The sequence below is a fragment of the Arachis ipaensis genome, chromosome B1, assembly GCF_059453495.1.
Source record: "Arachis ipaensis isolate K30076 ecotype BB chromosome B1, ASM5945349v1, whole genome shotgun sequence".
Lineage (NCBI taxonomy): Eukaryota > Viridiplantae > Streptophyta > Magnoliopsida > Fabales > Fabaceae > Arachis > Arachis ipaensis.
This window is the reverse complement of record NC_142436.1, coordinates 32,973,178-32,995,469: the sequence shown is the minus strand read 5'-3', so window position 1 is coordinate 32,995,469 and position 22,292 is coordinate 32,973,178. Positions and strand designations below refer to the sequence as shown.

The 22,292-nt window shown below is 35.5% G+C and overlaps 1 protein-coding gene and 3 non-coding genes across 4 annotated transcripts; all 4 read right to left on the bottom strand.

The window, feature by feature from the left end:
- Positions 1-4,482: 4,482 nt before the first annotated feature.
- Positions 4,483-5,752, bottom strand: LOC107605074 (uncharacterized). The gene is made up of 3 exons (XM_016306819.1): positions 5,369-5,752; positions 4,919-5,127; positions 4,483-4,855 (listed from the first exon to the last, which is right to left on the bottom strand). Exons 1-3 carry the CDS (start codon positions 5,750-5,752, stop codon positions 4,483-4,485), a joined length of 966 nt encoding a protein of 321 aa, XP_016162305.1.
- A 14,760-nt stretch (positions 5,753-20,512) lies between these two features.
- On the bottom strand, positions 20,513-20,632 carry LOC148576156 (small nucleolar RNA Z278). Its single transcript, XR_015904372.1, has one exon. It is a non-coding gene; the product is annotated as a small nucleolar RNA Z278 (small nucleolar RNA).
- Positions 20,633-20,772: 140 nt separating this feature from the next.
- LOC148576155 (small nucleolar RNA Z278) lies at positions 20,773-20,887 on the bottom strand. Its single transcript, XR_015904371.1, has one exon. It is a non-coding gene; the product is annotated as a small nucleolar RNA Z278 (small nucleolar RNA).
- Positions 20,888-20,943: 56 nt separating this feature from the next.
- Positions 20,944-21,036, bottom strand: LOC148576154 (small nucleolar RNA Z223). The gene has a single exon (XR_015904424.1). It is a non-coding gene; the product is annotated as a small nucleolar RNA Z223 (small nucleolar RNA).
- Between the last annotated feature and the right edge of the window lie 1,256 nt (positions 21,037-22,292).

Sequence of the window (22,292 nt, the reverse complement as noted above, 5' to 3'; positions counted from 1 at the left end):
GCTCCTTCAATTTCAGCCAGAAAATACCTGAAATTATAGAAAAACATACAAACTCATAGTAAAGTCCAGAAATATGAATTTTGCCTAAAAACTAATGAAAGTATACTAAAAACTAACTAAATCATACTAAAAACTATATGAAATTAACCCCAAAAAGCGTATAAAATATCCGCTCATCAAGGACAGAAAGGAAACATGCAAAAATAGAAGTAACACAGAAGAAAATGGCAGCGACGTGCACGCATGGACGACGCGGATGCGTGCCTAGCGCAAAATGCAAGCGACACGCACGCATGGACGACGTGAACGCGCGCCTAGCAAAAAGCACGACCGACGCGTACGCGTAACTGACGCGTACGCGTGGCAAGGAAAATCTCCAAATGACGCGCACGCATGACCCACGCGCACGCGTGACGGACGCCAAGTGCAGAAAATTGCAGAAAACACCCTCAGCAATTTCTGGGCTGTTTTTGACCCCGTTTTCGGCTCAGAAAACACATATTAGAGGCTATAAAGTGGGAGAATCAAATCATTCATTGAACATACATTCCAGAATACACAATTTTAGGTTTTAGATGTAGTTTTCTAGAGAGAGAGGCACTCTCCTCTCTTTCAGGTTTTAGAATTAGGATTTCTTTTAGCTTATGGTTATTTCTTCATTCCAGGTTCAATGTTCCTTTAATTTATGTTTCTCTTCTACTTTTATTTATTCTAATGCTTTTACTTGTTAATTACTTATGTTGCCAAATTTGCTTATGAACCTTCCCATGTTAGATTTGAATTTATGTTTAAATGCAATTTGAGGTATTTCAGATTTATGATTGTTTTCTTCTATTTATGATATAAATAATTTGGATTTTTTCCCTTTTGGCTTTGATTGAATAATTGGTGACACTTGAGTTGTCAAACTCAGCAGTTGATTGAAAATTGGAAATTGCTTATTGATTTAGATCCCTCTAAGCTAGTCTTTCCATAGGAGTTGACTAGGACTTGAGGAATCAAATTGATTGGTCCACTTGACTTTTCTTTATTTAGTAAGGGTTTACTAAGTGGGAGCAATAAACAATTCTCATCACACCTGATAAGGATAACTAGGATGGGATTTCCAGTTCTCATACCTTGCCAAGAGTTTTTATAGTTATTAATTTAATTTCCTGCCAATTTATTTTCCTTGTTCCCTATTTCAAAAACCCAAAAAGATACAATTTCATAACCAATAATAAAGCATACTTCCCTGCAATTCCTTGAGAAGACGACCCGAGGTTTAAATACTTCAGTTATTAATTTTATTGGGTTTGCTTAAGTGACAAACAAGTTTTTGTACGAAAGGATTTTCTGTTGGTTTAGAAGCTATACTTACAATGCGATTATTTTTATAAAATTCTTTACTGGCGGGAAGTCCGGTTCGTCAGGGTGCATCTTGAGTGTTAATAGCTAAAACTTGCATCCCGGTCAAGTGTTGAGAGATCACACTAATTTGCTGGAATCCAGTGTTTTGAACTTGCATCCCGGTCAAGTTATGAGCTTGTTTTGAGTCAAGATAGCATCCAGTGTGTCCACCTCCATGACTCCTTTCTTCTGAGTAGTCCCAGTGTTCACAAGTTTCTCTAAGAAGTGTATAGATACTGGTTGTTGGCAACCATCTCAATAAGCTTGTTAGCCTCTTCAGGCATCATCTTCATATGCAAGAAACCACTTGCGGATTTATCCAGTTATATCTTGGCTATCTCAGAGAGGTTATCATAAAAGATCTGCAGCCTGGTCCATTTTAGAAACAGGTTAGGAGGACATTTCCTAATCATCAGCTTGTACCTCTCCCAGGTGGTGCACGAATTGTAAATCACACTTTTCACAACTCGTACCACTAACCAGCAAGTGCACTGAGTCGTCCAAATAATACCTTACGTGAGTAAGGGTCGAATCCCACGGAGATTGTTGGCTTAAAGCAATCTATGGTTATTTTGTAGTTCTTAGTCAGGATATCAATTATAATTATCAGTTTCGATTGCGAAAAATAAAAGAGCAGGAATTAAATACTTGTTATGCAATAATGGAGAAGATGTTGGAGTTTCGGAGATGCTTTGTCTTCTGAATCTCTGCTTTCTCCCTGCCTTCTTCTTCACGCACGCAAGGTTCCTCCTATGGCAAGCTGTATGTTGGTGGATCACCATTGTCAATGGCTACCATCCGTCCTCTCAGTGAAAATGGTCCAGGTGCGCTGTCACCGCACTGCTAATCATCTGTCGGTTCTCACTCATGTTGGAGTAGGATCCATTGATCCTTTTGCGTCTGTCACTACGCCCAACCTTTGTGAGTTTGAAGCTCATCACAGTCATCCAATCCCTGAATTCTACTCGGAATATCACAGACAAGGTTTAGACTTTCCGGATTCTCAAGGATGCTGCCAATGGATTCTAGCTTATACCATGAAGACTCTGATTAAGGAATCCAAGAGATACTCATTCAATCGAAGGTAGAACGGAGGTGGTTGTCAGACACGCGTTCATAGGTTGAGAATGGTGATGAGTGTCACGGATCATCACATCCATCATATTGAAGTGCGAATGAACATCTTAGATAGAAACAAGCGTGTTTGAATAGAAAATAGAAATAATTGCATTAATTCATCGAGACACAGCAGAGCTCCTCACCCCCAACAATGGAGTTTAGAGACTCATGTCATCAAAGAGTACAAAGTTCAGATCTAAATTGTCATGAGGTACAAAATAAATCTCTAAAAGTTGTTTAAATACTAAACTAGTAACCTAGGTTTATAGAAAATGAGTAAACTAAGATAGATAGTGCAGAAATCTACTTCTGGGGCCCACTTGGTGTGTGCTGGGGCTGAGACTTGAGCTTTACACGTGCCTAGGCTATTTCCAGAGTTAAACGCTAGGTTGTAACCTATTTCTGGCATTTAACTCCAACTTGTAACCTGTTTATGGCGTTTAACGCCAGAATGCAACATGGAACTGGCGTGAACGCCAGTTTACGTCATTTATCCTTGAGCAAAGTATGGACTATTATATATTACTGGAAAGCCCTGGATGTCTACTTTCCAACGCAATTGAGAGCGCACCATTTGGACTCTTTTAGCTCTAGAAAATCCATTTCGAGTGCAGGGAGGTCAGAATCCAACAGCATCTGCAGTCCTTTTTCAGCCTGAATCAGATTTTTGCTCAGCTCCCTCAATTTCAGCCAGAAAATACCTGAAATCACAGAAAAACATACAAACTCATAGTAAAGTCCAGAAATATGAATTTTTCCTAGAAACTAATAAAAATATACTAAAAACTAACTAAAACATGCTAAAAACTACATTGAATTACCCCCAAAAAGCGTATAAAATATCCGCTCATCACCAAGCTTCTTAAAGTGACTCTCCATCTTTCTGTCTGAAGGTCTAGACATCCACCCTAAGCTTAGTCAGCTTCTGAGATGGAAAGAATTTGGTCAGAAATTCAGTGACCACCTTGTCCCACGTGTCCAGGCTCTCTTTGGGTTGAGAGTCAAGTCACTACTTTGCTCTGTCCCTCACAAAAAATGGGAAGAGCAGGAGCTCGTAGACCTCATGATTCACTCCATTCATCTTCACAATGTCACAGATTTGCAGGAAGTTAGATATGAATAAGTTTGGATCTTCCTACGGGAGTCCATGAAATTGGCAATTCTGCTCCTCATGCTCCACCTTTGTATTTGAATACACCAAGATATCATCTATGAACACCACCACAAATTTGTCCAAAAAGGGACGAAATACTCTGTTCATGTAATCCTTGAACACAACAGGTGCATTCATCAACCCAAAGGACATCATCACAAACTCGTAGTGTTCATAGCGCGTCATAAACGAAGTTTTCGGAATGTCATCCTCCTTCACCATAATGTAATGGTAAACGAATCTCAAATCAATCTTCGAAAACACCCCAGCTCCTTGCAACTGGTCCATTAAGTCATCGATCCTAGGCAACGGATACTTGTTCTTCACAGTCACTTTAATTTGTTTAACTGCCGGTAGTGCACACAAAGTTGCATTCCTCCACCTTTCTTTTTCACCAATAAAACTGGTGCTCCCCACGGAGATACACTCGATTGAATGAACCTCTTGTTTAGAAGCTCTTCTAACTGAGTTTTAAGTTCCGCCAGCTCTATCGGAGCCATTCTGTACGATGCAATTGACATTGGTCTAGCTCTCGGTACCAAGTCAATTGTAAATTCAATTTCCCTTTGAGGTGGAAATTCGGGAATATCTTTCGAAAACACTTCTGGGAACTCCCTAACTACCGGAATTTGATCTAATGTTTGTTCATCACCTAACGCATTCACAACCAAAAGCATATAACCCTGACATTCTTCCCCACTACAATATACCAACATAGAGTTCAGGTAATAACCCTCAGCTATCACTACTCCTCCTTCTCCCTCCGCCATAAATAGAATTGATTGCTCAAAGCAATCCAACAATACCCAATTCTTTGACAACTAATCGAACCCCAAAATCTTCTCCAACCCAACCATTGGCAAACACATTAAATCATGAACAAAGTTTCTATCCTCAATCTTGAAAGATATTTGCCTATAACCTGATCTAGTCACAACTGCCTGATACAGGATATGCACATGCAAATCAAAAGCTAATTTTGACATTTTCAACCCTAGTTCTTCAACTTTATCAAATGCAATAAACGAATGCGAGGCTCCAGTATCATACAATGTAACCAATGTTTTGTCGCCAAATAAACATTTATCTCTCATCAACCGATCCGCCTGAGAAGTATCACAGGCATTCACAGCAAACACTCGACCTTGGTGTTGGTTCCGACCCGCATTCGGGTTCCTTCTACTAGTGCAATCCCTTGCCAGATGACCCAATAATCCACAAACGAAACAAACACCTCCTTCTCATGTCTGGTGGTACTGATCATAATTGTTCCTCCTATCATTTCCTCTACCTTGAAGGTGTTGAGGTGTGTGTCCACCCGTCTTGAAGCTCTGACCCTTAGGCTGAAGGTACTTTTCATGCCCACGGTTGTTGTTTCCTCTTTGAGTGTCTCTTTCTAGTGCCACCTTCTTTTCACAATCCTCCACCACCCTTGCTTTGTTTACAAGCTCAGAAAATACCCAAATCTCCAAAGGAGACACAGTAATTATAATGGTATCCCTCAGACCTCCTTGATACTTGATGCATTTTCAACTCTCATAGGACTCCGGGACACCCTGACACACCCTAGAGAACCTATAAAGTTCCTCAAACCTACTAGTGTAATTGGCCATGGACAATGAGCTTACTTCAGTTGCATAAGCTCCAACTTCCTAGCTTCTCTTACTGATTCCAGAAATATTTCTTGTAAAATGTCGTCTGAAATACGTCCCAAGGAATGTCGGCGTTCTGAAGTTGTAGTAAGCGACACTCTCCTTGCCACCAATGTTGTGCCTCTTCCAGAAGTTGGTACACTACAAACTCTACAAATTGAATGTTTGAAACATGTTGAGCCTGCAGAGCACGCTCCATGGCCTGGAACCAATTATCTGCTTTAGTAGGGTTGGTTGACCCCTTAAAAGTCGGTGGATGGACTTTTACAAATGAAGCCAAGGTCATCGGAGCACCACCCAAGTTGTTACTGTCTCTTTCTCCATTCCCATTTCCATTTCCATTCCCGTTCCCAGCCAGTTGGCCCATCCTTTCCACAGCTTGCATAGTCGCAGCATCATTCGCTTCCATAGTATTAGCCAAGTTGGACATTGCCGCCATAAACTCGGTATGTTCATTAATGAGTTGATTACCCTTATTGCCTCTTCGTGCACTCGTACGACCTCATCCACGAGTAGCCATTAGGGTTCTTGTATACACCAAAGAGTCGATATCAAGGTGATCAATCTCTATATCAAAAGCTTAGTACTTCAATAATCACAAAAAGGCACACGCAAACAAGCATGCTATACACATATCAAGTAGATAAACCTAAATAGCATGAAATAAAAAGACACAGAGTATGCATGAAGCACAATCGGTCCAGCCCTCAGGTTCACGAGGACGAACTGCTCTGATACCACTAAATGTAACACCCTAATTACCTTAAGCCTTACCTCATATCGTAAAGCAAAGGATAATTAAGTTCCATGACAATTCTAAGGCTTATACGATATATATAGAAAGGAATAATAATAATACGAGAACCCCGAGGAAGAATTACAACTCAAAACAGAAACAGAAAAGTGCCAAGCATTCACACGATAACTAAAAGCGTAAAGGCACAAGATACAATGTAATACATTAATAATCAAAATAGGTATATAAGTATGATAGTCAAAGGAACACTAGCAATAGCCCGTGGAGTTTAGGCCGACTAGTCATATATAGACAATACAGAGTTTTTGAAAAGTTAAACAACAACATACAACTTATCTCTCAAAGTCAAGCCTCTAAGGCAACAAAGATACAAAAGTGAGAGAGAGCCTATAACAAAGTAAACCAAAATGCAAAATAAAGTAAAAGATCCTCCGCTCTATCACCATCTCGCAACTCACCGAGGTGGGTCACAACCTGCATCTAAAAAATAAGAACAGAATATGGTATGAGAACCGGAGGTTCTTAATATGGTAATAGTGCCTAGCGATGTAAGATATATGGTTTTGGGATGCTAACAATAATCCTAGAATATCACATCAAACTTAAGATTCAAACTTAAAGCAATGCTAAATTTAAAACCATAATTTAAAACCATTATGAAACAAGGGTAATCTAACTTAGGAAATTTCTAACTAAACTAACACCGTTGTCCCACAGCTTTCACCAGCCTTACCTCCATGCGACCATATTGCCACCACCTACCGAACATCCTCAACCTCAGTAACAAACACAAATAGTTGCATACAAGTAATAAACAAGTAATGCCCACATATGGCAAGTAAATCAAGAAGCAGTTAAGCATGTTATATAATTAGGCAGAGGGTGCAAATAGGCAAAGCAATCAAACAGATAGAAAATGTATATGATGAATGTCTGTCCTATTGGTTGTGATATCATATTGTTAGTTCAACTGCCAACCCAACACAATGTCACTTTTGGTCACGTTTATCACACTTTCGGTCACTTTCGGTCATGTTTATATAGTGTCCGACTCACTTTCCCTAAGATATAGTGCTCGGCCACTCTTATGACCGAAAGTATGTGAGCGGGGCTTCTACCATAGCCCTCACACCTCAGCGTAAGCGGGATGAACACCATGCCCTACGCCTACAACTCAGCTTAAGCGGCACGAACCACTGCCCATAAGCCAACATTTCATTAATATTATTGAAAAACAGTTTAATGATTCATAGTAAAATCTCTCAGCTCATTCTGAGTCTCATCATGCTCGGCATTCATGCCTCAATGTTCTCAATTTCAAAATAAGGTCATCATCACTTCATGTGTCCTCCATTCAATATCAAAGAACTCTCCACTAACTTACTCAGACTAATTCATCCACAAGTCATAGTATGCCTAAGTCTTCGCCTTCTAAGATTTAACTAACTTTATCTAATTTAAGCCCTCTAACTCTTTCTCATTTGTCTTAAGTGTCAATTACTAGTTAGCAATCTTAAACAGTAGTTAAAGGAGTTTGGAAGGCTAGAGAATCCTTGAAATGTTAAGAAAAACTATTTTTCAGCAAAATAGGGATCTCAAGTACCCAAGTCCCCTGTCCGCATACGCATGCCTTGAAATTTTAGGTGTCTACGTATGCGGCACCCATTCGTGTACGCGAGTGTTCCAAAATAGAATTGTATGCTCGCGTTGCGTGTAAAATTTCGTGTATGCAAAGGATAAAATTTGGACTTTCGCGTACGCATGCAGTGCCCACGTACCCAAAACTCCCAGGTAGTGATGAATGCCAGTGTCGCGTACGCGACCCTTAGCAGACTTAGAAAATTTTAAAGCTGTAGAATTTTCAGTTCTTCACCGAACTTCAAATGTTCATAACTTCCTCTACAAAAATCTATTTTCCTCAAAATTTATATCATTTTAAAGCTCTTGAAAATCATATTTAATTTAAAACAAAGATCTCTCAATTTCAAGGTTTAAGACTCAAGTTATCATCAGCCAAAGTTCAGTAAAAGCAAAGTTTTGCAAATTCTCTAGTTTCCAAAACTCTCAAAACCAAACCAATTCATATACATTCTAAATCATGTCAAAATTTACCATTCAACACCCACAATCATATCCATATATTTCATCACTTACCATTCTATTTTCTCTATCATTTTCACACTTAATTTATCATTCAATTCACCATAATTCAACAACATCCACAATTTCTACATTAAGATTCCAACATTAGCAATTTGGCACATTCTCACTATTCATAAGCATCATTTACCAAACCTCATCATAAATCCCATAGTTACCACAATCCAACTCCATCATCAAAATTAACATCATAATTCATCACAATCAACAATACCATCATACATTATCAATTCAACAATTATCAACAACCAATTCAATCCTATCCTAAAGTCCACTAGCCTAAGGTTCACGAAATATTATATATTACATAGAGAAAACTGAAACCATACCTTGACCGATTCCCAATATGCAACAAATACCAAAATTTGACCTCAACCTAGCTTCCACAAGTTTTCAAGTTCAATCAAGCCACCACACAATCCAAAATCTTCAATAATCATAAATTCCAAACTATACACAATTAATTCATCATAATTAATACATAGGATTTACCAAAATCATAAATCCATAAGGGTTTAGGGCATTCTTACCTTACCTAATAGTTTTGGGGCAAAACCCAATAATACTTCAATGCTACAACACCCCTAAATAATCAAAATCACAAGAACTCACTCAAAACCAAATCTTAAAATTCAAAATTCATAAACCTGAAAAATGGGAAGGGAGTTTCGAAATCTTACCAACAAAAGTTAGATAGAACTAACGGGCTTGGCGAGAGCTTTGTGTAGCCGTAAACCTTTCATGAATCTGAGCACCATAATTCAAGTTATGATCAATTGAAGATAGATGTGAATAGTATTTTGAAACCCTTGCTCCCTTCCTCACTTCAGCTGCACACTTGTGTTTGAGTGAGTTGTGAGCTGAATTGGGTTCATTAATGGGTTTATATATGTTGGGCTTCGACCCAACTTGAGCCCAGTCCAATCCGTTAGCATTTTTTGCCCGTTTGGCCTAAGTTTGGGCCAAATCTTTATAATTAGTGCCTGGTTTTTAACTTTAATTATTTTTCTAAATTTTTCTACAGTTTTTATTACTTTCACACAGTACTAGACAGATAGACTTAAGCCGATACTGCCGGCTAAATTACCGGTATGCTTTTTTACGCAATTGTTCGCAGAAAATTACATTTTCCAACTCAAAAAAATCTACTGAGTCCAAATATCATATTTAAATTTTCTAATTAATATTCTAAATTTTGAACCTATTTTAGGTAATTAAATTATTTTAATTAAGTGGTTATTTAATTGTAGTTCTTACAAATTCAATCTCTCTTAACTTGATCAATTACCAATCTCTTTATCTAATTGCTCATGAGAAGAGATAAAGATTGATCTCTGATTTAGAGCCACACAATTTCATGAATCAAGTTATGGGATGATTATATGTCACGTATCAATCCCAAACCCAATTTCATAACCATTATGAGAAAGAACCTCAAGCATCAATTCCATGATTCTTTCTCAAGCTCACATGGAATTCAAGTTGGATTAAACTTCTTTCTCAAGATAAGTCAATCCTTGTGACGAAGAAGGAAGATTCTTTCTAAAGAAATAACAAAAGATGAGTTGAAGATGAACAAAACAAAATTAATCCATTAAATTGTAACAGAGCTCTTTTTTTCAATGAAGAGAATTAGAGACTCATAACTAAAGAAATTACAAAATGGATATAAAAGAAAATGGAAGAGGATAAGAGAATAAGAGTGAGAAGAGAGAGTCTAAAGACTCTCCCCCAAAGTGGTATGAAAAGTGTGGAGTGTATCTTATTTATAGACTTCTTAAATTATAAAGTTAAACGAAATTTAAATTACAATTAAATAAAAAAATTTTAACTACTTCTAGATGATTCTTGTGGTCTTTATTGGTTGGCAATTATGAACTTGCTTGCGTTGAATTGGAGCGGACCTTGAGTGAAATGATTAAACCAAATTGAGGGCTTTTAGGGGTGGCTCAAGAAATGCATGCTTGAAGGCTTCATAGAGACACACTTCATGGCACTTGAGGCACAAAATCCATACCTTGGGCCAGCTTGATCTTCGAAGGCGCCCTCCAAAGCAAGCGTTTTCCATTTTGTCCCTTGGGTGGCGCTTGACGCTCTAGTAGATGGGCTTCAATTGCTTCCTGGAAGGTGGCATAAGGTTGGCGTTTGAGGCATTGGGTTGGGCGCTTGAGGCGCCAAGATTGGGTCACAATTGTTGTTCCTGGAAGGTGGAGTGAGATTGGCGCGCCAGGTTGGGCGCTTGTGGCGCCACACTTGTGCCCAAGGTTGTTGCTCCTGGAATGTGCTATGAAGAGGTGCTTGAGGCAGGTATGTCTAAAATCAGTCCAACTGTGTGTATTAGATGTACCACCTTTTATGAATCATTAGATTTTATTAAATGAAAATCAAAGATGTTATGAAAGAGGAGTATTGATAGACTTTATAAATATAGAATATATTAGTATATACATACATAAATACATTTTAATACAAAATATTTTAAAAATAATAAGTATAATCTTTTATTTTAAAATAAATAAATATAAAACATATAAATACATATAAAATTATTTTTTATTTATTAAAATTAATTATTATATCGTGTTATTTTTAATTACATAATATAAAATAATTTATTTTATATTACTAAAAAAATAATTAGTTTATTCATAAAAAATTAAAAAATATGGTAATAATTAATTTTGTTAAAAACGCATTATTGCATTGTTTATCCAAATATTTGTAAACATATATTTTATTTAAAATATTATATATAATATATGAAAATATTATTTTTTTATTTTTTCACACTTTTAAGCAAATATTTTTGAATTTCTTTATTTACACTCTAAAAAATAGAAATAGAAAATAAACATAATTTTTACTTTTTTAAATAAAGATAAAATTTATTTCTACACAACAAACAAAATCTATAAAATGATATGAAAATTATATACTGATAATTAACATTTTTATATAATTAAAAACGTGTTCACCTATTTTTTTGTTTGTTACAAATATTATTTATTGTGACTCATTTGAGATTTAACAAATACATAAAATTATTGTACACGAATCTATGAAAATTATATATATATATATATATATATATATATATATATATATATATATATATATATATATAAAAGTTCCTAACCGTAAGTGCATTATATATGTAATCTTTAAAAATAATTTTTTACTTATATTTTAAAAAAATAATGTTGTTTCTTTTTTATTCTATTTTTTAAGAATATAAATAAAAAATTAAAAAATATTTGTTTCAAAATTTGAAAAATAAAAAAATCAACATTTTTATATATTATATATAATATTTTGAAACATATATTAATATCAAAAGATATAGATTTTCTTTTTTCTAATAACGTCGTAGTAGTTGTGGACTTGTGGTACCAATTATTACAAGAACATGGAACAAAGAGAGTAGAAAGTAGAGCAGATTATGATTTAGAAGTATAGAAATTATAAAATTATGGTGTGGTAAAGCAATTTGACATAGATTGTACAGAAAAGAGTCTCTCTATACCTCTTTTCTTTTTTGCTTTAAAACTATCGAGTAACATTAGAAAATATATAGTTATATAATAATTAATTTTGTTAAAATAATATTATATGTACTATTTTTAATAAAATGTATGTTTACAAATATTTGAATAAAAAATTATTATAGAAAAATATATTTTTAATAAAATTAACTATTAATAAATATTTTTAATGAATAATCTAATTATTTTTAAATAATATAAAATAATTTAATTATTTTCAAGTAATATAAAATAATTTAATTTTTTATATTATTTAGTACTGTATAATAATTAATTTTAATAAATAAAAAATATTTTTATATGTATTTATATGTTTTATATTTATTTATTTAAAAGTAAAAAATTGTACTTACTATTTTTAAAATATTCTGTATTAAAATGTATTTATGTATGTATATACTAATATATTCTATATTTATAAAATCTATCAATATTTCTCTTTCATAAAATTTTTTTATTTTTATTTAATAAAATCTAATAGTTTATAAAAAATGACACATCTAATACACACAAAATGATTAAGCTGATTTTAGAGATACCAGTTGAGACACTGCTTTGAGGCCGAATTATTGCTCCTGGAGATGACATGTTGGTGGGTGTTTGTGGCACCAATATTGAGCGTTTTGATGCGCCAGGTTTGTGACAAGGTTGATCCTCTTGAAGGCATATGAATCTGGCATTTTAGGCGCCAAGCATGGGCGTTTGAGGCTCTGCTTTGACCACTTTGGAGATGCGGGCATTGAGGTTAGAGGAAGCAAGTTCGATCCTTGCTTACTTCATTGTTGCTTTATTTATATGCTTCATGCATGCCTTTAATTGGTTCACGCCGCAAAATGCTTCATACTTCATTAATTGCTTCATTTGCATAACTCATGCATGATTTTAATTGGCTTCGTTAATTCATTATAATGCATGCGTCATTTAGCATTCGTTGGCTTCATGCATTGCTTTCTTTGATTGCATTATTATTGGTGGGCTCCATGCATGCATAATTCACGGTAATATATATGCATTTATGGCTTCATTTGTTTTATGCATCACATCCGGGCATGCCTTCCTTTGATTAACGCCGCTGCAAGTGACGGATCCAGAAAATGTTAATAGTGGGGACAAAATATATAGAACATGATAATAATTTTTATAATAAAAATATTATGTTTATATAAAAAATTAGCTATCAAATTATTTATTATAAATTTGTGTATAAATACATATATCATTTAATTTATTTTTAATGTATATTTTGTATTTTAAAATTTGTATTTTAAGATTTATTCTGCACAAGTAATTATTTTATATATACATAGCATCATTGTTGTTATAATTATATTTTGTTATTGTAAAATATGATTAGGTTTTAAAATATCTAATTACAAAATAAAATATTAAAATAGTAATTTAAATAATAACATATAATTTAAAATTTAATTTTTTATATTTCATATTTTAAAACCTTGACAATATAATTAAAATGTCTTTTTTTGTATATGTCGTTAAACAATCATTTAAAACTCAACTTTCATACAATTAGCTCTTGATAATATTATTCATAGTTGAAAAAGTTCATTTAATTAGTGTAGTTATTATGAAAAAAACTAAAGCTAATTTTAAAAGAAAAAATACAAATGGATAGATAATATTCTTTCGAGTCGATTTCTAAGAAAGAACATCAATATTATTTAAATTTGAAACTTGATCATTATAATGGACATCTAATATGAAGTTCTTAAATTGGATATCAAGTATCGAAAGTTGAATAAAAAATTATTGTGGGTCAAATTTAATAATTTAGTGGGGGCAAATAAATATTATTGTTATATACTACTCAATAAAATTCCAAATTGTAGTGGGGGCGCTTGCCCCCACACCCTAAAGAGTGGATCCGTCCCTGCTTGCATATTACGCACGCTTGCTTTATTCATGCGCAAGGCTTTCAAAAGCGTGGCCTAAGGCTCCAAAGCATATAAAAAATTTTTCTTTACTTTTTTTAAGTTTGTTTTGTATTTTTTGCTTCTTTTTTTATTATTTTCTACAAAATTCATCAAATCAAAATATTAAAGCAATATCCAACTTAAGCACTAAAATACTCTATAATTAAGTATTATGTATTTAATTTTTATATAATAAAACATAAAAAAATACAACATGATGTACACACATCAAAGATGAAGATACTGTCGCTTTTATTGAATTAGAATTTTTGTGGGGTCACGGCTCTGAAGAAATCAAGCTCGGAAGTCCGAAATTCAACAAAAATTCTCCGTTCCTCCCATGCATGGCTTCAGCTGTTCTTGAAGGAGAGAGAGAATTTATGCCTCATATAACATGTAATTAGTGACAAAATGTCCTTAAATTAAATGGGGAAGGCATACGTCACGACACATGGCGCATTAAGTGCTGTGTGTCGCGATTTTGACAAAATATGTTTTGTCAAAATGTTTTAGAGGTTGTGCACGGTCCTCCTCCACATCAATTTCAAACGCACTGGAAGAAGGTTCAACAAGATCACCAACATCACTAGTTGGTGCGAAAGTGTCTTCAATCTTTGAATCCACTTGTTCATCTCCTAACCCTTTAACCACTTCTTTATCCTCAATGATCTAAACTTCCTCCACTTGTTGCAAATCATGCTTTAACTCTTCTTCTTTCCTTTGAGGCTCCAAGCTCTCTTCCTCACTACGCTCTTCGGTTAATTCTCCACATTCGTCAATGGGAGCACTTTGATTGCATGAACGTAGTAGGACTAAGATATTCACAGCTTCGACCATGGTAGCCATGGCAGCATTCAGATGCTCGATTTATTCTTGTTTTTCCTTTCTTGCCTCTCTTTGTTCTTGAAAGAAGGATCAGAGAGTATCATGCATTAACGCCTCTTCCTCTTTTTGCGGCTCTAAGCTTTCCTTCATCCCGTACTCTTCGGCTGAAGTTAATTCCCCACAGTTATTCACGAAAATTCTTTGGTTGTGGCATGCATTTTATGAGTCTAAGCAAGCTCTCATTTCGGCCATGAAAGCCATGAGAGCGTCATGCCTCCTTTGGAATTCTTCTTGCTCTTTAAGAAAACTTGCGTCATGAGAGAATTCATCATGTGGTTGAAAGTTCTCATATATGGGAGGTGGCTCATAAGAGTGAGAGTATTGAAGTGGTATATATAGTGGTGATGGTTCAATAGGGCCATGAGAGTATTGGTGTTGGAATGCGGTGGTTCTAAGTGTAGTGTATATGGCTCATATTCTTGAGGCATATAAGGTTGGTGATGTGGTGGTGGATATGGATTAGGATCATATAGAGGTGTTTGGTGGTATGATGGGGCTTGTGAATATGGTAGTTGGGGACTATGTTGAGGCATATAGTGGTTGAGATTGATAACCATAAAAAAATCCACCATATCCATTGGATTGGTATGCATTACGGGATAGATTGCGTTCATAACGGAGCAGAGGAGGTTGTCACCATGAAGGTTGTCTATAAGAACAACATGGCTCCTTTCTCATTGATTTTCCGATCCATAATGCGTTCCATCATTGAAGTTCTCATTTTCTGCAACGTAGTTGTAACCAAACTCAAAACCAAAAGGGTGAGAATTCATAGTGAAAAGAGAAAATAACAGCAAAAGATACTAAGAGACAAAGAAAAACAAACTCCTAAACAAGCAAATAAAAAAAATAAACTATTCACAATATTAACGTATTAGCAATAACCAATAACTAGCACACATTTGTAATTCCCCGGCAACGGCGCCAAAAACTTGATAAGAGCTAAATGTCGGTTTAGAATTTTCACAAAAGAATTACATCGTAAGTATAGTCCAAACCAACAAATAAATCTCAATCAAACTTTAAAAGGTTGTCACAGTAAAAATCAAAATAACCGGGAGTGTTAATCCCAGGTTGTTCTTCCTTGGACTTGCAATAGAATGCACGTTATTGGCTATGGATTCGAGGTCAAGCTCACTTGCGGAAATTAAATAGCAAGAAATTAAAAGAGCAAGCAATAAGGAATTTAAATTCTAAAAGGAATCTTGGCAAGGATTGAGCATCTAGGTTTTCCATCCTTGTTATCAACCACAAACATGGCAATTATTAAGAGTTAATCCCACTTTGTTGTAACACCCTACCATACAGAGTCTTATGCTTAAGTTATAATTCAGAGATGGCAAGGTATTACGACCTCTAAAACAAAAATTTAGTACATATAGTAGTATGAATAATTGATTATAACTAGGAGCCTTTGTAGAAAAAGGGGGTAAACAAAAACCGTAACTCGAACGCGCAACACTCCGATCGATAAACGTGACGAACCAGGATAAGCTAACGCGAGATTATATATATACAAAGAGTGTCAAAAACAGGAATATCAAGACTCAAAATCCGGCTGCGAAGAGAACCGGTCCGAGCATAGCAATATATACATATAATAAAATAAGGAAAACCCCAAGGAAAATCCAAAAGGACACAAATACAGAAACCTATTCTCCAAAACCTCCTATAAGAGGAGTCATCACAGTTTGTATTATTTAATGGAGATAAAAGTATCCAAACAAGCATATAAACCAAAACAGAGTCCCGAGAACAAAGGATCTTCGCTAAATCAGAAGTCTCCAGCATGCCTCAACGAGAAGCCTCGGTCCTGCATCTGAAAACCATAAAATCCGCATGGGTGAGAACCAGAGGTCCCCAGCACGGTAACAGCTTCCACATATATAATACATAATAATAGAGGAAAGCCAAAGGCAATCCTAGAACTTCCTCCAGATAATATCAAAGCTTATAAACAAACTAAACCGTAAGTGGCAACTGTCTAAAGATTCTTCAGTCTAACTAATACTTCCCTTTCCAATTCCTTCAGACCTCCCAACCACCAGCAAGAGTATAATATAGCAAACACAGTTATATCAGACAAGAGATTTACAAATAGGAACAGATAAGGCATTTAGACAATTAGCAAGTAATATGCAGTCAAATAGGCAATCTCAAACAATTCATGTAGTATGCTTATGATGCATGCCTGTCCCTAGTGTATGATGATATCATCTGTCGGTTATAGAGCCAACCCGACAAGTCCTGGTAGCTAACCATTGGACTGTCCCTCTGTCGTGCATCCCCAACTCGAGTTATACTCATCATAAACTTGATCATAATCATGAACCATATCCATCACCCTCACTGGTGAATATTTATCCATCACCATCACTGGTGAATATTTATGGGGGCGAGCTCATCCGGGTCTTTCACAGTGCCCGGCCACACTTACGACATAGGGTCAAAAGAGCTTCGAGTCTCAACCTGGAGCACGTGATGGCTAGCCACTGCTTCCTCCCAGGGAAACCCTCTTCTCCGGTAGTGGAAGTGCAAACAATCACAATTCATTCAACAACATATATGCATTTATACTTAGCCATAATCATGGCTCCGCCGTAACACGGCAATAATCCAGCCATCCGGCTCACGGTTAAATCCATAACCAGCCATTCATTAACAATTACGGCCCTTCGGCCCATGGCATAACAAGCACTTCCACCGCCATCCTCCACATCTCACATAATCATCTTTGATCCTCATGGATCATTCATTTTTCCCCTTGCTTCACTCGCAAGTTACCACATTCACTAGCCCTTTTCCTCATGCTAGGCATATCATAATGATTTAAGATATAAGTGGTGAGATCGGAGGCTTAGAAGTATGAAATTTGGCTTTTAAAACTCAAAAATCAACTTTGGGATGAAAACAGGGCCATGCGTACGCGCACTCCACGCGCACGCGTGGATGGCCTTAAAACTCATCGACGCGCAAGCGTCATACGCTCGAACGTGTGGATTGAAAATTAGCCAAACGACGTGCACGCGTCAGCCATGCATACGCGCGAATACATTGTGCCCCAGGCACAAAACTGGCACAACTCTGGCACAATTCTCTGGAAAATGGCTGGGCATTCGATGCAGCGCATCGACGCGCTCGCGCACACCACGCGCACGCGTGGATGATGCTTTCTCGAAGAACGGCGCGTACGCGCCAAGTGCGCCTACGCGCGAGGGGTCATTCTGCTAAAAATTTTCTAAGTTAAAAGCTGCAGAATTCACAGATTCAACCCCCAATCTTCCGACGGTCATAACTCTCTCATTTTAAATTATTTTTCACCCGTTCTTTGAACGGCATGGACATCCTGGATCCAATTTCATTTCTAAACAGATTTGGCACAAATCAGAGATCCGTAGTCCAAGTTATGTCCCGTCAAAGTATGCCCAAAAACTATGTTTTCATACAAAACCACAAAGTGCCATTTTCAAAACAAGCCACTTTCAACTCTTTTCAAAATCAATCAAAACATGTCAATTTCAACCCTTCTCTTTGAAATCATTCAAAATGTACCAAAATCAACAACAAGCCATCCTCAACTCACACATTGACCCTTTACGAAAATTCCCAAAATCACCATTTAACCGTTTTAACACTTCTCAATCAAATGGCTAAAGGACAAACACAATATCATGTCATACATCCTTCCTCATCCCAATTTCCAATAATACCATTTTCCCATCAACCATCATTATACATAATCAACATCATACTCACCATCAATCATGGTACCACCCATCAATTCAACCTCAATCATCCATTAAGCATATATCACAACATGCATTTCTCATATTTCACACAATCAAGGCATCAATATTCATAATCACATATATGAACACATCATATATCTCAACCATTCAACAACACCAACAATTCAATGCCTATCTTAGGGCCTCTAGCCTAAGTATTTCCTACCGCATTACATATTAGATACGGGAAACCGAAACCATACCTTAGCCGATTACCCAAGCTCAACCGGAGCACTTCCAAACCACTTGTCCACAAGCTCTCAAGGTCTCAACACCTCTAAGAACAAATTTTATCACACAAAACCCTCTTCCAAGCTTTCCAAAATCACCAATCAAGCTCTAATATTCACATATACACAACCTAAGCCACAATCATCATACCCATACACAACATCTCAATACCCAAACATCATAGAACAACAAATCACACTAGGGTTGAGAATCTTACTACACCCAAGGTCCAAGGAGACAAGATTAACCTTCTCCTTCAAGAGAGTTGGGTCCTATAACATCAAAGAACCCAAAATCTCAACATTTTTGCTCATGAAACTCGAAATCAAGGGCTGGAATTTCGAACAGTAAAACGTGGCTTACCTTAAGATTGATTGTATGGGTTTTTTAGAGCTCTCTGCAGTGAACGCGTGGCCACAAACGGAGCGGCAATCAGAGCTCTAGATCAAAAGTTATGGTGGTTTGAAGATCAACCAAGGGAGAGAACTTGATAGAGTGTTCTTCCCTCCATGGCCTCCATTTCAGCGTGTTTGAGTGATAAGTGAGGAGAGAGAGTGCTGAAAACTAGGGTTTTGGTTTAGTTTGGTTGGGCCAAGGGCCCATTTTGGGTTCGGTTGGACCGGTTTGGCCCGTTCGGTCCAATCTTGGTCCGTTTTCTATAAAATTAGTACCGAAATTCTCGTCTCAATCTCCTCTATCACATTTAGCCATAAAAATAGCCGTTAATTAACCGGGTCTTACATTTGTCATCCCCAAACATCAGGGGAAAGTCAAGTAGACATAATTGACTTCGATCTTCAAATCCTAGTCAACTCACTAATTAGACTTAGTGAAAGACTAGTGTTAGTGGAAACTAAATCAACTAACACTACAAGAAAAATACCCATTCAAGTACACTTGAAAAGTGTAGCCAAAAGTGAAAAAAAATGATTTATGCTAAGGCTACGCTTTTCGGACTACGGAGACGCTTTAGTGGGGGATGCCTATTCGACCGTTGCCTATTCTCAAAAGCTACGCTTTTCAGCACCAAAGGCTACACTTTTGGTGTTTGGGAATAGGGTGCGCTTTTCAAGTGATGCTGTCCAGGACCAAAAACTACGCTTTTCAGCTTCCATTTTTACCAGAATAGGCTACACTTTTCAATGCTACTGCATTACCTGTAAAACGTAGCCACATTGTATACCATGGCTACCATTTATAAGTGTAGCCTTAGGTCCCTCATTGTTTTTTTTATATATACATATTTATAATATTCTAATGATTTTTTTACAAGTTAATATTTAATAATATTTCCAATTCTATATTTAGTAATATTTTTCTACAACTTAATATTTATAATTTTATATTTTTAATTAAATTAGTTAAATGTTATTAAATAAAAATAAATACATAATACTAAATAATTTCTTTAAATAATAAAAATGATCTTTAATTTCAACAAAATATATTTATAATGAATCAAAAGTATTGGAATGAACATAATTTTGAATATTCATACATCTCATATTAAATTAAGCATACTCATAACAAAATATGCATGAAACTACTTAGATTTTACTACTAACAAACTATGAAATACCAAAATATTATATCCTACATATATAAATCTTCTAATATAGAAGTCATTAATCAATGAACCATCTTTGCCAATAAACCATAATGATAAACAGCTTAATCTTCATCAACATCCTCAAAATTATTCTGCATAATTATATAGAAAAGTAATTAAAAAATATTTATAATGAGATACAAATAAAGTGAAATACAATGAGAGATACAAAATTATCCTGCATAAAGTGAAAATCATTTATGAGAGATATTCTGGTTTCATTAGCCCATATTTGAAGAATCCAATAAGAAAAACAATACTTGAACTCAAAAAAAAAAAAAAAACAAAGATGACCAACCTCAATTTTAGTCTTTAATGTCATTGACTTGTAGCAACACTAAGTAGGTTCTCCCTAAAAAAATAGGAACTTGGGTACACTACAACTTCGGACACGTTGGGATGAAAACATCATCGGTAGTGGAAACATTAAAAAATAGGATTTAAAACAAAAAAAAAATAATACTAAGTCAATTAACTCAAGTACGAGTGAAGGCAATTCGATTAGGATACAACTAAATGGTTAATTCAAAATAGGAACATTAGTTTACAAAAGAAAGCCTCAGTTGAACCCACTGAAGTCAAATGAATGTAGCTTCACCAAGTAGGTTCTCCCTGTAAACAGGGTCTTGGCTCCACAATACCTCAAACAGTTGGGTTGAATCATCACAGGCTATGTTTGGCACTCAATTAACATGCATTAACAACAGCTTAAAAAATAATAAATGCAGAAAGGCTCAAAAATATAACAGCTTAATCAATCACAATTTTTTTAGAAGCAGAACTGGCATTTGAAGCTGAATTATTATCCTCACAGCTAACCAGAAATATATCAAGCAGAAAATCCAAAATCAAATGTTTATTAAATCAGAACTCAATATTTCGATAAAAGATTGATTGCCATATAGAAGTCATTACTTATAGTATTTTATCAACTTCCTTCAGAATATCGACTGCAATTGCATGCATGTCCTCCCTACTAGGTTCCTTCTTGGATTTCTTACTACCTTTCCTTTTCCTAACAATGGCATTGAAACAGAATAATTTGAGATTGAAAATTTACAAATAGACACATACTTATAAAATATAGAGCTGTGTAACTTGATACGAATTCATATCAAGGGTGTGTTTATCAGGATGGTAAAAAATGGGGATGCAAATTTCATGTGAGCTCTGTAATTGTCAGTATTTAGCTCATCCATGAAAACTTATGTCCCATTTTTTCCCCAACCAAACACATGAGAAGGGAAGTTTCCAGAAACAGTTTGACAAGACTACTTAATCAAAGTTAATAAGTTCTAAAACTATTTCGTGAAAACAATAGAATGCTAAAAGAAATAGAGCAAGTACTACAGATAACATCATATGTAAATTGGGATACAATCAATTCACCTTGATCCTTCACTGAAGCTTTTGACGGCTTCTCTGTTTTTTTGCTTGCAGCCTTTCCGTTTCTGACTTTTCACTCGAGGTTTTCTGCTTCTTGGATGCCAAAAGCACTATCCTGATGAATAAGCAAGTCACAACCCAAATCCTCTAGATATGCACGGAAGAGAAAACTAAAAAAAATTGGTCTATTATGAATAAAATAAAAATCCAAATGGAAAGCTAAGATTATCATTTGCTTTCATAATTGACAGAATGCAAAAACTTAACAAGAAAGCTAAGTATCTCCAATTATCTCAAGGAAAAATAAGTGCTAAAACCAGCAAAACAACTTAGCAGAAATTGCCAATAGTTAGAAAGCAACTTGGTTGAGCTACTGCATTCACAATTATACCAGGTTGAAACACAAAGCTACTAGCTCGTATGATGAAAAAGTATAAGATCTTATAAAACTCATTTTTAGGTGTTGACTACACAATGTGAATATTACGAGACAAATAACATGCTATGTTATCATAGAGAATAGTCTTATATATGTTACCTCTACATCCTTAACAATTGGTGCCTGCAGCCCATTAATGACTTCTTTTGCATCATATATCACTCTCACTTTCCTATTATTTGTATCCTTCACTTTTATTATTTTGCCCCATCAAAATGGTCATGAAATTAGCATAAATCTAAACGTAGAAT